At 46.1% G+C, this 13,068-nt stretch overlaps 1 protein-coding gene across 1 annotated transcript; it reads left to right on the forward strand.

Moving 5' to 3' along the window:
- Window positions 1–505: 505 nt before the first annotated feature.
- Window positions 506–12,248, forward strand: chaf1a (chromatin assembly factor 1, subunit A (p150)). The gene is made up of 14 exons (XM_080537096.1): window positions 506–676; window positions 919–978; window positions 1,100–1,344; window positions 1,511–1,571; window positions 1,827–1,895; window positions 1,989–2,206; window positions 2,454–2,628; window positions 2,925–3,011; window positions 5,381–5,485; window positions 6,209–6,449; window positions 7,672–7,816; window positions 8,229–8,556; window positions 9,224–9,311; window positions 12,021–12,248. The coding sequence occupies exons 1-14, from the start codon at window positions 590–592 to the stop codon at window positions 12,149–12,151; spliced, it is 2,040 nt and encodes a 679-aa protein (XP_080393222.1). The 5' UTR covers window positions 506–589; the 3' UTR covers window positions 12,152–12,248.
- Window positions 12,249–13,068: the final 820 nt, after the last annotated feature.

The raw sequence follows: 13,068 nt of genomic DNA on the forward strand, positions 1-13,068 counted from the left end.
GCCCAAACGAACCTGCACCCCTCCCTGCCCAGAGCAGGGGGTCTCGGACGGGGAGAATGAATTGGAGTGCTCCAAACTCCCCGTCCGCCACGGACCGGCCCTGGTGAATGGCCGCGGACCCCTAGACGGTTTCATGAGTCGTACCAACCGCGCCTCCAACAGCGTTGTCATCGATCTCACGGAGGACTCCAATTCCACTGGCCAGCCAAAGCAGCTACCTGCGACACCTGTTGTTGCATCTTGTCCCCCCACACAGGAAAACCACCTGAACAAAACCCCACGTGCTATTAAAGCCTCCTCAAGTAAACGCCACACTGCCAAGTCAAGCCCCATTGCTAAGTCAAGCCCCATTGCTAAGGCAAGCCCCACTGCTAAGGCAAGCCCCACTGCTAAGGCAAGCCCCACAGACTGCAAGGTGGTAAATGAACAAGAGGAGGATGGGGAGGACACTGCATCTATCTCTCAGCTGGACACCACACAGGGATCTGAGTCTGAGGAGGAGGAAGAAGAGGAGGAGGAGGAGGAGGAAGAAGAAGAAGAACAGGAAGAGTCTTCAAAGGCTGACATATCCAGCCAGGGTAATGCGTCCATGCTGTCGCCTTCCTCCAATAGCTCTCTGTCTGCAGTGGAGAGCTCCCCAGAGCCTGCAAAGACAGAGAACACTCCACCTGCCACAGTGAGTAGAGGGCTGAGGATAAACTACTTGCTGTACTCTGAACTAACACTTGCATCACTGTTGTTGGAGTGAATGTGTCTCTTCTCTCTGATCTTCTTTGGAATGGAATAACTGTTATGATATGGAGTCTGGTTGATTCAAAGAGAGTAAAGCAAATCACGAGTTCTGTGATTTGATGTTGTCATAGTTATATGTTGTACAATGTTTTGATCTCTATGCCCATATATCCTTCTTTTTCTTAGCAGGAGCCAAATACCACCCCTAACATAAAGGAGAGAGCAGTGAAAAGGCGCTCTCTGAAGGTAAAAAAAAACAAAACAGCTCACTTCAGGTTTCAGTAAGCGTATGTTCATGTGGGAGTGCCTTTCTGAGTACCTCAGACTGACACTGTGCCTCCCTCTGTGCTTCCCCCTCCCCATGCAGAGTCAGCAGGAGCAGGAGGCGAGGCTCCGGAGAGGCCAGGAGAGGGAGCGCCAGCGGGACGAGGCCAAAGCTGCTAAAGAGAAGAAGAAGGAAGAGGCTAGGAAACTGAGGGAGGAGCGCGAGAAGGAAAGAAAGGAGAAGAAGGAGAAAGAGGAGCGTGAAAAGCGAGAGAAAAAGGAAAAGGAGGAGAAGGAGAAAGCAGAGAAGTTGAAGGCGAAGGAGGACCAACGTAAATCAAAACAAGAGTGAGTTTCAGCGGGTCAAAAAACCGCTCACTGAATCTTGGCACCTTGATGTTGACCCTCCTTTTCACAGTGTGTGATGCTGCCATGTTTACTCATGACATTAAAGTCATTGCTTATGATAATTGGCCTTCAGTCGATTTAACGTTTCTTTCAAACGTTGTCCCAGGGCTAAGCTCGAAGAAAAGAGAAAGAAAGAGGAGGAGAAACGGTTGAAAGAAGAGAAAGATGTGAGTTTGCCTCATCATTCTTCATGGACTCACTGGAAAATGTGTCTCCAGAAAAACTAAAAAGTCTATATTTTGTTCTTTGTATACATCTTTGTGCTCTTGCGTCATTTAACTCCTGAAACACACGTCCTAGTGAGACTTAGCAGAGGGGTTAACTGATTTTTTTTGCCTATTCTCTGAAAGTAATCAGATGTTGATCTAATTCTCAGTGCATCACCTGATAACGTTACATATCTTATTGTTCCCCCAATCAAGCGGATCAAAGCAGGGAAATCAGAGATCACACGGTTTCTACAGAAACCAAAGACTCAACAGGCCCCAAAGGTAAGGGCCTCAAGAGATCTCATGAAATAAAAAAAACTACCGTACTTGCAAAAGGCCTGGGCCACTTAATGTAAAACCTGTCTCCCTCCCCAGACCCTGGCATCTACCTGTGGGAAGTTTGCTCCGTTTGAGGTTAAAGAGCACATGTCTCTGGCGCCGCTGGTCCGGGTCCAGTGTGAGGAGGCGGTTTTGGAGGAACTGGACAAGTACCTCGACCAGCCCGACGCCACCCTGGACGGCCTGAGGGACTGGACCAGGAACAAACCCCGCAGGTCCGGTCCAACCAAGCGCAGGAGAGAAGACTCTACGGGGTGAGGACCAATCACGTTCTCTTAACATCTTCTAACATCGTCATAGCTGATGGTCTATAAATCAGCCCTCTCAGGGACGTTCTATAATATAATATAATATGCCATTTAGCTGACGCTTTTATCCGAATCCATTTTTCAGTATATATGGTCTCGGCGGGAATCAGGGATTTCTAGTGCAAAGGCAATTTTCGATGCGTCATCCTATACTGACCACCTGTGGGCCTCTCTCTGCGTGTCCTCTCTACAGGGAGTGTATGGTGATGGTGGAGGACGGCCCTAAACCAGACGGCGTGCCAGACCGCAAGCTCTGCGGTCGCATGAAGCTCCTTCAGTTCCGTGAGAACCACCGGCCGGCCTACTGGGGCACCTGGAGCAAGAAGAGCACCCACGTCTCCCCCCGCTGCCCCCTGAGACAGGACATGGTAAGGCCGACCCTCTCTCACACACACACACACAAACACACACTCTGAACATGCTCCACTACAGGCCTTTCACTCACCTTGAGAAGTTTGGGATAATTGAGGAACCTTTGATCTTATCGCTGTTCATTAAAAGTCTGATTTCATCCAGGACTGGTCTTAATCTGTGTCTGGGAAACCATTCCATGTATTCTGTTTTCATCCACTGATGCCCCTTGAAGTTTCTAATGCTGTGCCACCCAGGCATATTATAATGTATACTAGTAGTGACATCAAATGCGTGTCTGTCTCCACTGTAGGACCAGTTGGACTACGAGGTGGACAGCGATGACGAATGGGAAGAGGAGGAGCCAGGAGAGTCCCTGTCACACAGCGAGGGGGAGGGGGTACGTCTCCACAGATTATCTTCAAAACACAGCCCCTCAGAATCTGCATTTTGGGGGTGCTTAGGGGGCATAGCGGGTTAAGCGCTGACCATGTAACCGCAGGGTCCCCGGTTCGATTCCGTCCGGGGACATATCCTGCATGTCATCCCTCCTCTCTCTCTCACCCATCCTTCCTGTCTAAATATTCACTGTATCTATCAATAAAATGAAAAATATGAGTGGGACTGCCCCACTCAGAAAAAAGAAAAATATGCATTTTGATATAGTCACCTGTGTTCTAATTTAACACATGGACATTTAGAAAGCTACTGTAACTTTGAGACTAACTTTTTGTGTTGAGCGTTGCAGAAGCAGAGACATGTTTTTGCTAACATGGCTGTATACTATAATGGCGCTTTTCCACTACCGACCCGAACCGGGCCGCATTTGTATCCGAGCCGTGCCGTCATAAGATACCCCCACTATACAGATCAGCGGGGGGAAATGCGATAAGAATTATGTCAAAATGCAGCACTATCGTGCACAGATCAGCCTTACAACATGTAACGTTAAGTGCCTGTTACTTGCCGCTTTCAGTTCTAGTAGACTAGTTTAGATCTCGCAACCAGGGAAATGCCGACACGATTCTATTTTTATTTCTCCTGACACTTTGAGCACTGTGCTTTTTTTTGTTGGTGAACTACCGTAATAAGTTAAACTGTTCAAAAAGTGCAACTTCTCTGCTTTCAGAAACTGTTTGAATTTTTTAGATTGGGCATATAGTTCATGAATTACGATAGTTTGAAGGAACGCTGTAGAATCCGCTGTAGACAGCTCCGGTTTCGGAGCAAGACGCGAATCTATCGGCATTAGTCAAATACATGCTCCCATCCAGTCATCCGCTCACTGCTCTCCATCAAAAATGGCACATCCATCAATAATATGACATAATAACAACTGCTCTGATTAGATTGCTTAGATTGTTTAATACATCAACGGGGGGAAAAGCGAGATGAACTCGCGAGTATCATGCTTCCTCCATTGAACGGAAAGTCCTATCTATTCCATTCAAAGTGTAATAGCCTTCCCCCTTTCCACTGGTAATAAGGAATTGGCAAGAATAGATCGATATAAATAGATCAACATAATGCAGCACTATCATGCACAGATCAGCCTTAAAACATGTAACGTTAGATATATAACGGAGCGATGTATTTCTACGGAAAGGCTGACTGACGTGTGGCTCATACAATCAAGCGGACGTTTGTTATAGATACGAGTGCTCCGGTGTCTTGCTAGTAGTCAAATATATTTATTTATATATACAGCATATGGATGTTACGTGCCTGTTACCTGCCGCTTTCAGTTCTAATAGTTTAGATCTCGCAACCAGGGAAACCGACATGTGTTAAAGGGAGCAAGACGCGAATCTACCGGCATTTGACTGCCGCTGGACTGAGGAACAGCATAGGCACAGGACATCGCCATAATAGCGATTTTTTTTTGTTATGCTTGTTGTAAATAAAAGTTCTATGATGCATTGAAATTACATTAAACTAAGATAATACGATGGTTCTCATAATTGTTCTAATCTTTATTAATACGTTATTACAGAAACAGTAAGTGACATTTTCCGAGAGCGAAATCTGTTGTGGTATTTAAAGATGGCGGATAGCGAAGAAATCTATGAACATGGGATGACGATTTCCATTGACCAATCAACAGCGTCACACGTCACACGCAGCCTGGCAAAAAGGTACCTTTCGCCCTGTAGTTCCTGCTCGTGAAGGGTAGCTAAAGAACCGAGCCGACCCGGGCCGACAAATGGAAAAGCGCCAAAGAAGCAGGCCAGCCCGGGCTGACCCGGGCTGGCCCTGTAGTGGAAAAGCGGCATAAGAGATTATCCTCTCTTCAACAGCGCCCGTTGTCAAATGCATTTTGGAGGGGAGAGTCAGACAGGCAGATATAGAGAGTGTGGTTAGGAGGATGGCTGAGACGTTTTGCATAATTGCAGAGAGCCTATTTAAATCTAAACAGTTGGAACTTGAAATTGAATGCCATGGCCAATACATCAAAATGTATCACACGTGAACTCAACCACTGCGCATTACACCATAATCCCCTATAGTGCTGCAGTGTCTTGTCTAAAGAAGTGAATTGTATGGGGAATAGTGTCATTTGAGATGTTCTTTTATTAAACAATTTTACCCGTATGCCTCATATGAATGGAGTGGGAATGCTTTTTAGTTTCAGCTAAGATTTCGTCACCATAAGAAACATGAAACTGCCGTCTGAAGTTTGATATCAAGACATGTAACCGAATTATAGCAGCTAATTATGGTAACCTAACTGGCTGCTTTTTTTCCTCCTTTTTTTTGTTGCACTGGTAGGACGATGACGATGAAGGACGTGTTAACGATGACGAGGACGACGATGGCTTCTTCGTACCCCACGGTTACCTATCAGACGACGAGGGGGCGTTGCAGGAGGAAGAGGTATCAGGCCATGACACTTGACATCCCCACTTTCGTTTCCTGTACTGTTTTCCTTACATTACATAATGTAATAATAACATATGCCATTTAGCTCAGTCTTTTATCCAAAGTGATTTTCGAGCTGTTTCAGTATATGGTCACAGTGGAGTGGGTTCTACTTTTGTGTTTGCGTTTGTCGGTAACCTGGGCCAGTCTTCAGTGTGTTCCATGCCAGCCACAGTAAGAGCCAGAGAGACTAGTTCGTTTTGTACCGTCCCTCTGTTCTCCTTCTCTGGCAACATTGCCCAACTGGCAACACACTACACTACATGCCCACTCATATTCTTCTAAAGAATCGGTTGTCGTATCTCCTCAAAGCATGTTTTCAGTCATTTACCTCCTTCCTCCTCATCTCTCTCAATGTGTCGGCCTGTTTTGATCAAAAAATAACGCCCCTCTCTAATCTCTGGGGCTTGTGTCAGTAGTGGTGCCTGGGTGGTGTAGCAGCTCACTAAGGCATACATAATCGCAGGTCCTTGGTTTGATTCCGCCCATCGACTTATCCTGCATGTCATCCCTCCTCTCTCTCACCCATTTTTCCTGTCAATCCCCGCTGTCTCTATTCCAATAAAGCAGAAATGCCCTAAAAGCATATATATATATATATATATATAAAAAATAAAATGCAAATGGCATAAATGAACATGAGCTGTGAAGTGAAGCTCTCTGGTCCCTGTGCAGGAGGGCGGCGACCTGGAGAAGCAGAAGGTGCGTCAGAAGCTCAAGGCCCGCGAGTGGGACGAGCTGATCGCCAAGCGGAAGGTGAAGGTCCTGGAGGCCGTGGTGAAGGGCTGCCTGTGGGCAGACGAGGGCCCTCCCCTGGAGCTGCTGCAGCGCTACGCCGTGTGCCTGCTGGCGCCCCTGCCCAGGCCGGAGCCCACCACCCCGGAGGACAACACACACAAACAGCAACTCGACGAGCAGTGTGAGTCCTAGGAAGCTAGACTTTGGCTGAGGTCCAGGGGGGGTATTCCATCAACGTTGCTAAAGGAAAATCTAGGCTTATTTTGATAGGTCTCGTGAAAGGTTTTTCCTTTAGCGATGTCGATGGAATACCCCCCCAGGTGTCTAGCTACTGTTCTCCCTGATTTGTGCTGTTATTTACTCTCCCACAGGGAAAGGATGGGTTTAAGAAGTATGGTGAGAACTAAGTCCCTCAAGCCTGTGCTTACATCAACCCCAGGCTTTAAGGTGTAGGAGGGGGAGTGAATGAGTGCACACTGGGTAGAAGCGCTACTGTGCCAGGTTTTCAGCGAAATATATTTGCAGATATCGTGTCTGGACTGTAGGGGAGACTGTCTGGTCTGTCAAACAGAGTCTAGAGAGCCCTATCTTTTCCAGACGTGCTTCGTAAGCTTCCTCTGGGTCAGGTGATGTTAACTGTCAACACAGGGCTGAGGATCGTCAGCATAATGACAACACTCTAGAGAAGACCTGACTTAAGCCTCCTACACACTGAGATTTTTGCAATCTTATACGTTTATTGCAAGCCACACGGTGCGACATGGCTACGAGGCTACATAGGCTACGAGGGAGCGGCATCGTTAAACGTCATCAGTGTGCGTCCGGCTCCCATGGCAACAGGCAGCAGCGATAAACATAAACAATGGCGCCTAGCAACAAGAGTGCACTTCCAATAGTGGCGTTCATGTGCATTCATTTTAGACTAAAATGTATATAATTTGTAGCACACGTTATTTAATCATCATTGCATTTGAGTTTAGCGCCTGTGTTGTCGCTCTGATCATTGCGTCATTCCATTCTGCATTTCTATTTGTTGGTTAGTTGCCGTAGGTCGTAGCAGCATTCACACTGCGAGACGCTCACAGACGATCATCCCAAATTTCTGACACTGTCAGATATTTATCGCAGGCTATCTTTGGTCGCAAGAGCATAACATCAGTCATCTCTGAACCATACACACAGTACGGCGTAAGACCACCGTTTTGGCCCCACCACCACAGATATTGCCACGACTTATCATTCGCCTGGGACCGCCCAAAATCACACAGTCTGACGGGAGCTTTAGACAGAGAAAGCACAGGGCAGATATTATAATAGTTGAAACTCTTATCTCTGTTCAAACTACTAGCAATAAAAAAATAATAATTATATATATATATATAATTCTGCCATTCTTTTCACAGTGCTGTCTCAGCTGCTTCCCCTGTTGCATGGCAACGTGAACAGTAGTAAGGTGATCATCACAGAGTACCTGGAGTTGTGTCGCCAGCCAACGACCTCCCCCCTCTCCAGCCCTCAGACCTCAGGAGACCCTACCATCCCTACCAGGTAACTACAGGCCCTGCTGCCTGGAGCACTTTCTGTTTAGCCTAGCACTTTGTATCTCCCATTTCCCAGAATGGGGCGCTTAGGTGGCGTAGTGGGTTAAGCCTTGACCATGTAACCGCAGGGTCCCCGGTTCGATTCATGCCGGGGACATATCCTGCATGTCATCCCTCCTCTCTCTCTCACCCATCCTTCCTGTCTAAATCTTCACTGTAACTGTCAATAAAAATGAAAAATATGAGTGGGACTTTTTGTTGTTGCTATATTTTGTCTTCTATTTCCATATACTGTGGACACATTTTGTCTCAGTTAACCAGGCACAGATGCAGACCATTAGTAAAATAGAGTAGCCTGTTGGCTTAATGGTGTTCAGGTTTATATACTAAGCCGTGCTCCACTTCCTCCCGTTCCCTAGGGTACGGGTGAAGCGCCTCATCAAGAGGACCGCCGTGTACGAGAAGCGCTCGGCATACAGACGCCTCTGCTGGTACGTCCACTCAGACGTCCTGGCCAATCACAACCAGGCGGACCTGCCTGTGCCCTGCCAGTGGAACTATCTCACCCCGGGGGCCAAGACGCCCTGCGAAGAGGCCCCAGGGGCCACAGGCTCCCAGGGCAACTCTCCAACCACGCCGCAGGCCTCCTCCACCTCCACCCCCTCCTCCTCCTCCAACAAGAGGAAGAGTACAGGCAGCATGTCCATCACTAAGTTCATGAAGAAGTGTGCTGCTGACCCAGGGCGGGTAAGGAAACAGTTTAATGAACCTATGGTGGATGTCTCATGTAGAGGGCCCAGTGTGTTTCTGAACAGGCCCATGTGGACAGGAAAAACCTCTGGCCTTACGGATGCATCACATCAATGGAACGTTTCACTGATTGTCACCACAACTCTACAGCAAGTTATTAGTGGTCTTTGTTGTCGAAATAGCCAGGAAATGTATACCTCTGAGAAAACAGCTTTTATTGGAGCACAAAGTGATGAAACTCCTACAACACGCGTGGTTCTTTGTGCGTCCCTGCCAGCCACAGAGACACACTGAAGATTAAGATGACCTTTGGTATAAAAATGTTGGATGATGGATGTATGTGCTAGCGCAGTGCGTATGGATGGAAACAAACCAGACAGTAGCTTCTTTGGAAACTCCTCCCTAAAGGTCCTTGTAGTTTAAAAAAAATAACTTGTGGTTACCACAAACACATCGCTCAGGGTAACATCCTCAGACTAGTGATGCCAAGCTCTTTATCTACATTTAGAAGCGGTTTTCACCTGCCAACATGTTCGTAAGGTGATCCGGAACATGACTTTGAGGTTCTAAGATCGGCGGTGTCAGTGTGGCCCTTTTAAGTGTTTCATCTTGATCGTATTGATTTGACTGCAGAGTGTTAGACATGACATCTTCTCTCTCCCAGACGGAGGCGATGGAGACAGACGGGTTCCAGGCCGACACTGAGGATGATGAGGAGGACCCAGACTGTGTCATCGTGAACCCTCAGAATGGTGAGTCCCATAAGCACATCACTCCCTGAGCGTTGGACGAGAGGAAGGGTGGGAGACATCCCAAGTCCATCCCAAGTCCACTCAATACGACTTTCTCTAACTACTCAGGCGGTGCCTTCCTCACTGCCAGGTCACAAAGGATAACCTCCTACACGTCACAACATCTCACAACCCCAGTAACAACCTCTGATCAGGGTTCCCGCCGGGTCTTTAAAAATCATAAATCCGCCAAACAGAACGTAAGGTCTTTAAATATGAGTCGGCAGGTCTTAAAAATGTATTCGGATTAGGAAGTTGCGAGAACTTCTACTGTAACGTAAGCAGAGTTACGGTCTGCAACGTAAGCAGTATCGTAATTAGCCTATCAATTCCCCTCCGCCACCCCCATGGAAATAGGTCTGGAACCAATAAACACTAGCTTTGCAGCCCCAGGTGAGAACATTTCGGAGAACACCCAGGTAGCAAACAGCTTGGGCTGTGTTCGGAATAGCATACTAGCGTACTATTCATACTATGTATGACGTAGATTTGAGTATGTAGTGCGTTCACACTGCATAGTATGTGAAATTTGTGTACGTGAGAAATGCCCGGATGTATACTAGATCCACCCACATTTCTGAGTATGCGGCGTGAGGCTACTTTTCATACTCAACTTCCTCAAACTGCATTGCGCGACTCTTAAGTCTCGTCAAACTGTTATACAAATCCGTCATACAGTTGTTGTTTACATGGTCCGATTGCCTGAAGAGACCGAAAGCAACGATTTGAGTGTGCAGATGCTGCTTTTTTGCCCTCTATTTGATACTTTTCAGCTGCAGCACCTCAGCTAAGTCTGATCACGGATGAGCAGTGGTAGGGAGGTAGCGGTGGTCTAGTGGATAGTGAGTTGGACTTGTGATCCGAAGGTTGTGAGTTCAAATCCCGCCTGAAGCCACACCACTACTAGTGTGCCCTTGAGTAAGGCACTTAGCCCTCAGTTACTCCAGGGGGAATGTCCCTGTAATTCGTAATTGTAAGTCGCTTTGGATAAAAGCGTCTGCTAAATGGCAAAATTAATTAATTAATTAATTAAAAATTAATTATTATCACTATTTTGGGAATTTACATGGTGAAATGCGTTCTTATACATGTCTGTCGTCATGATTACAAAGATGCCACTTGAAATGCATAAAATCCAAGTTTATTCGTTTATTCACATGTCTTACACACACACACACACACACACAAGTTCGCCTAATATTTGACTGCCTGTAGCCCAGTCAGGAATGGTCCCAGTATTGTAGCTTCAGATGTAACAAGTTGTTTTTCATTGTGCTTGCTGTAGCTCATATATGTTTATTTTAATCCTGTTCTTTTACCAACTGCTAAGACAACAATATCAGGGTTTCCATTAGAAAAAATTGGTGCCGGTCAACATGTCTGGGAAGATGTCAATGTGGAACACGCATGTGGAACAGTATGGAGGTCAGGGTTTGACGCTTACCTTTTCCCCAGGTAGCACTTATCATTCTAAACGGAGATAGAACCTTATCATTCTAAACGGAGATAGAACCTTATCATTCTAAACGGAGATAGAACCTTCTCATTCTAAACGGAGATAGAACCTTATCATTCTAAACGGAGATAGAACCTTATCATTCTAAACGGAGATAGAACCTTATTCTAAGCGGAGATAGACCTTCTCATTCTAAACGGAGATAGAACCTTATCATTCTAAACGGAGATAGAACCTTATCATTCTAAACGGAGATAGAACCTTATCATTCTAAACGGAGATAGACTTTGTATGTTAATATCAAAGGACCATGTTGGAAATAGGTGTTCACACTTTCACATGTCATCCCTTGGATTACTGCTTACTGTCGAACCATGAATAAACTCAATCAATCAATCAATCAAAGAGACAAAGCGGAGATTCCTTATTTGACAGCATCTAGACAACACAGCTCCGAGTCTGCCCAACCAGGTTAATGCCAGCACTCCAAAACCAACTCAGTAATCAATCAGCCAAACAGCAGTGAATATGCAAACCGTATAGCAGCCATTAATATGCAGCATACACAGGTAAGCCTACCTGGCTTCTGTGATTGTCTTTGGCTGCAGGTCCCGAAGTTAATATGTTGACAAGTTCAGTGATTTATCTCCTATGGTCACTTGTGATCATGAGGGACATGATCCCCATGATCTCTTACTCAGGGACACAGAGGCTCTCACAGTATGAATGAATGAATGAATGAATGAATGGTCTTTATTGTCATTGCTATAATGCAGGTACCAAACAACGAAATTTAGGAGGGGTAACTCCCCTGGTGTTAGGAAAAAAGAAAAAAAAAAAAAAAAAAATTTTGTCGCACTGGTGCGATTGAATGTATTTCCAAGTCGCACAGAAATATATTCACTCGCAAATGCGACCAAAACAGTCGCACTGTCGAACCCTGATGGAGGTGCTCAGCTTGTTGCCGTGGGGACCTGTGGACTCCACACATTACACAACTCTGCCAAACCTTATGTCAATGGGGCACCAGTTCTGTTTACTGTTTGTTCTTATTTGAACATGAATAGATTTACTGTTACGTACGTTCTTGTGTTGAACGTGAATACATTCTGGGACTTATTTCTTCTTTCCTTCATACTTTTTGACTTGTTGAAATATGCAGGAGCCCTGCTGATGTATGGACACTTAGTAACTGGCTTTCCTCCCCCATGCAGGATCCTTAAGTAAGGACACCGCAACAGCCTCAAAACCCCCCACAGACGGAGAGGGCTCAGACCAGATGGAGGTGACGCCCTCCGACACTGCTGCTGTCCCCCTGCCCTGTGCCGCCCCCACCACGGCCTGAGCCCCGCCCCTGACTCTGGGCGTGTGGTGGTGTCAGAGACAACGTCAGGATCTTCAATCAAGACAGGAGAACGCTGGTTGCGGTGGCCTCTTGTCAAGCCCACATGCACACAAGTGTTACACCTCCAGCTCCTTCTAAGTGTCAAGACATCTCTACGTGTAAAATGTAATATGTACAATGACATTGTCTGACCCCAGAAGTTCTAGTAGGGCAACAGGCTAATTTCATCCAACGTTCATCCACCCATGCTTGGCTGGTTCTGTCAGACATGTTTGTTAGGATGTGTTGGTTTTGTGAGGGGTGGAAGGTGACTCAGGCAGCCATGACTCTGAGGTCACTCACAACAGATTGGGTTTATCAGTACCGAGTGGAGAAGTTTGCTGTCTGCTGCACCGCAGTAGTCCTAGCATCATCCTGACCTTTTATATATATGTATTTTGAACATACTTGAAACTGGTTGAATTCATTAAAACATAGTAATGATGTGATTAAATGTACTGCACTTTTATATGCCTCCCTTGTCCCCCCGCCCCCTTATCTGGATGCCTTTATCGACATGCCACCACCACACATACATCAAGAAATGTTCTGTTTTTGTTAATGGGTTTAGAAAACATCCGGCAAGTTCTGTTGCCTATCAGGCTGCTAAACATGCATAGTGCTTGTCTTACTATTCTAAACCTCCATTTTGTGTGTTCTTTTGATAATGGTTTAGAGGTGGAATAGTAAATAGCCGTCCATTTAAAAACGTTGCTGTTTGCCTTTCATTTTCTGTGGCAGGGTCATTCAGAATGCTCTCCTGTCCAACTGTTTTGCAGTCTGCAGGTATGAATAAAGGTGTCTCACAATTTGTCTTTGAATAAAGCATTATTTAAAAAAGAAACATGCCTTTGATATGTGCTGCATCGACAGGTACC

Source organism: Nansenia antarctica, assembly GCF_963989245.1.
Source record: "Nansenia antarctica genome assembly, chromosome: 7".
In the NCBI taxonomy this organism is placed as follows: domain Eukaryota; kingdom Metazoa; phylum Chordata; class Actinopteri; order Argentiniformes; family Microstomatidae; genus Nansenia; species Nansenia antarctica.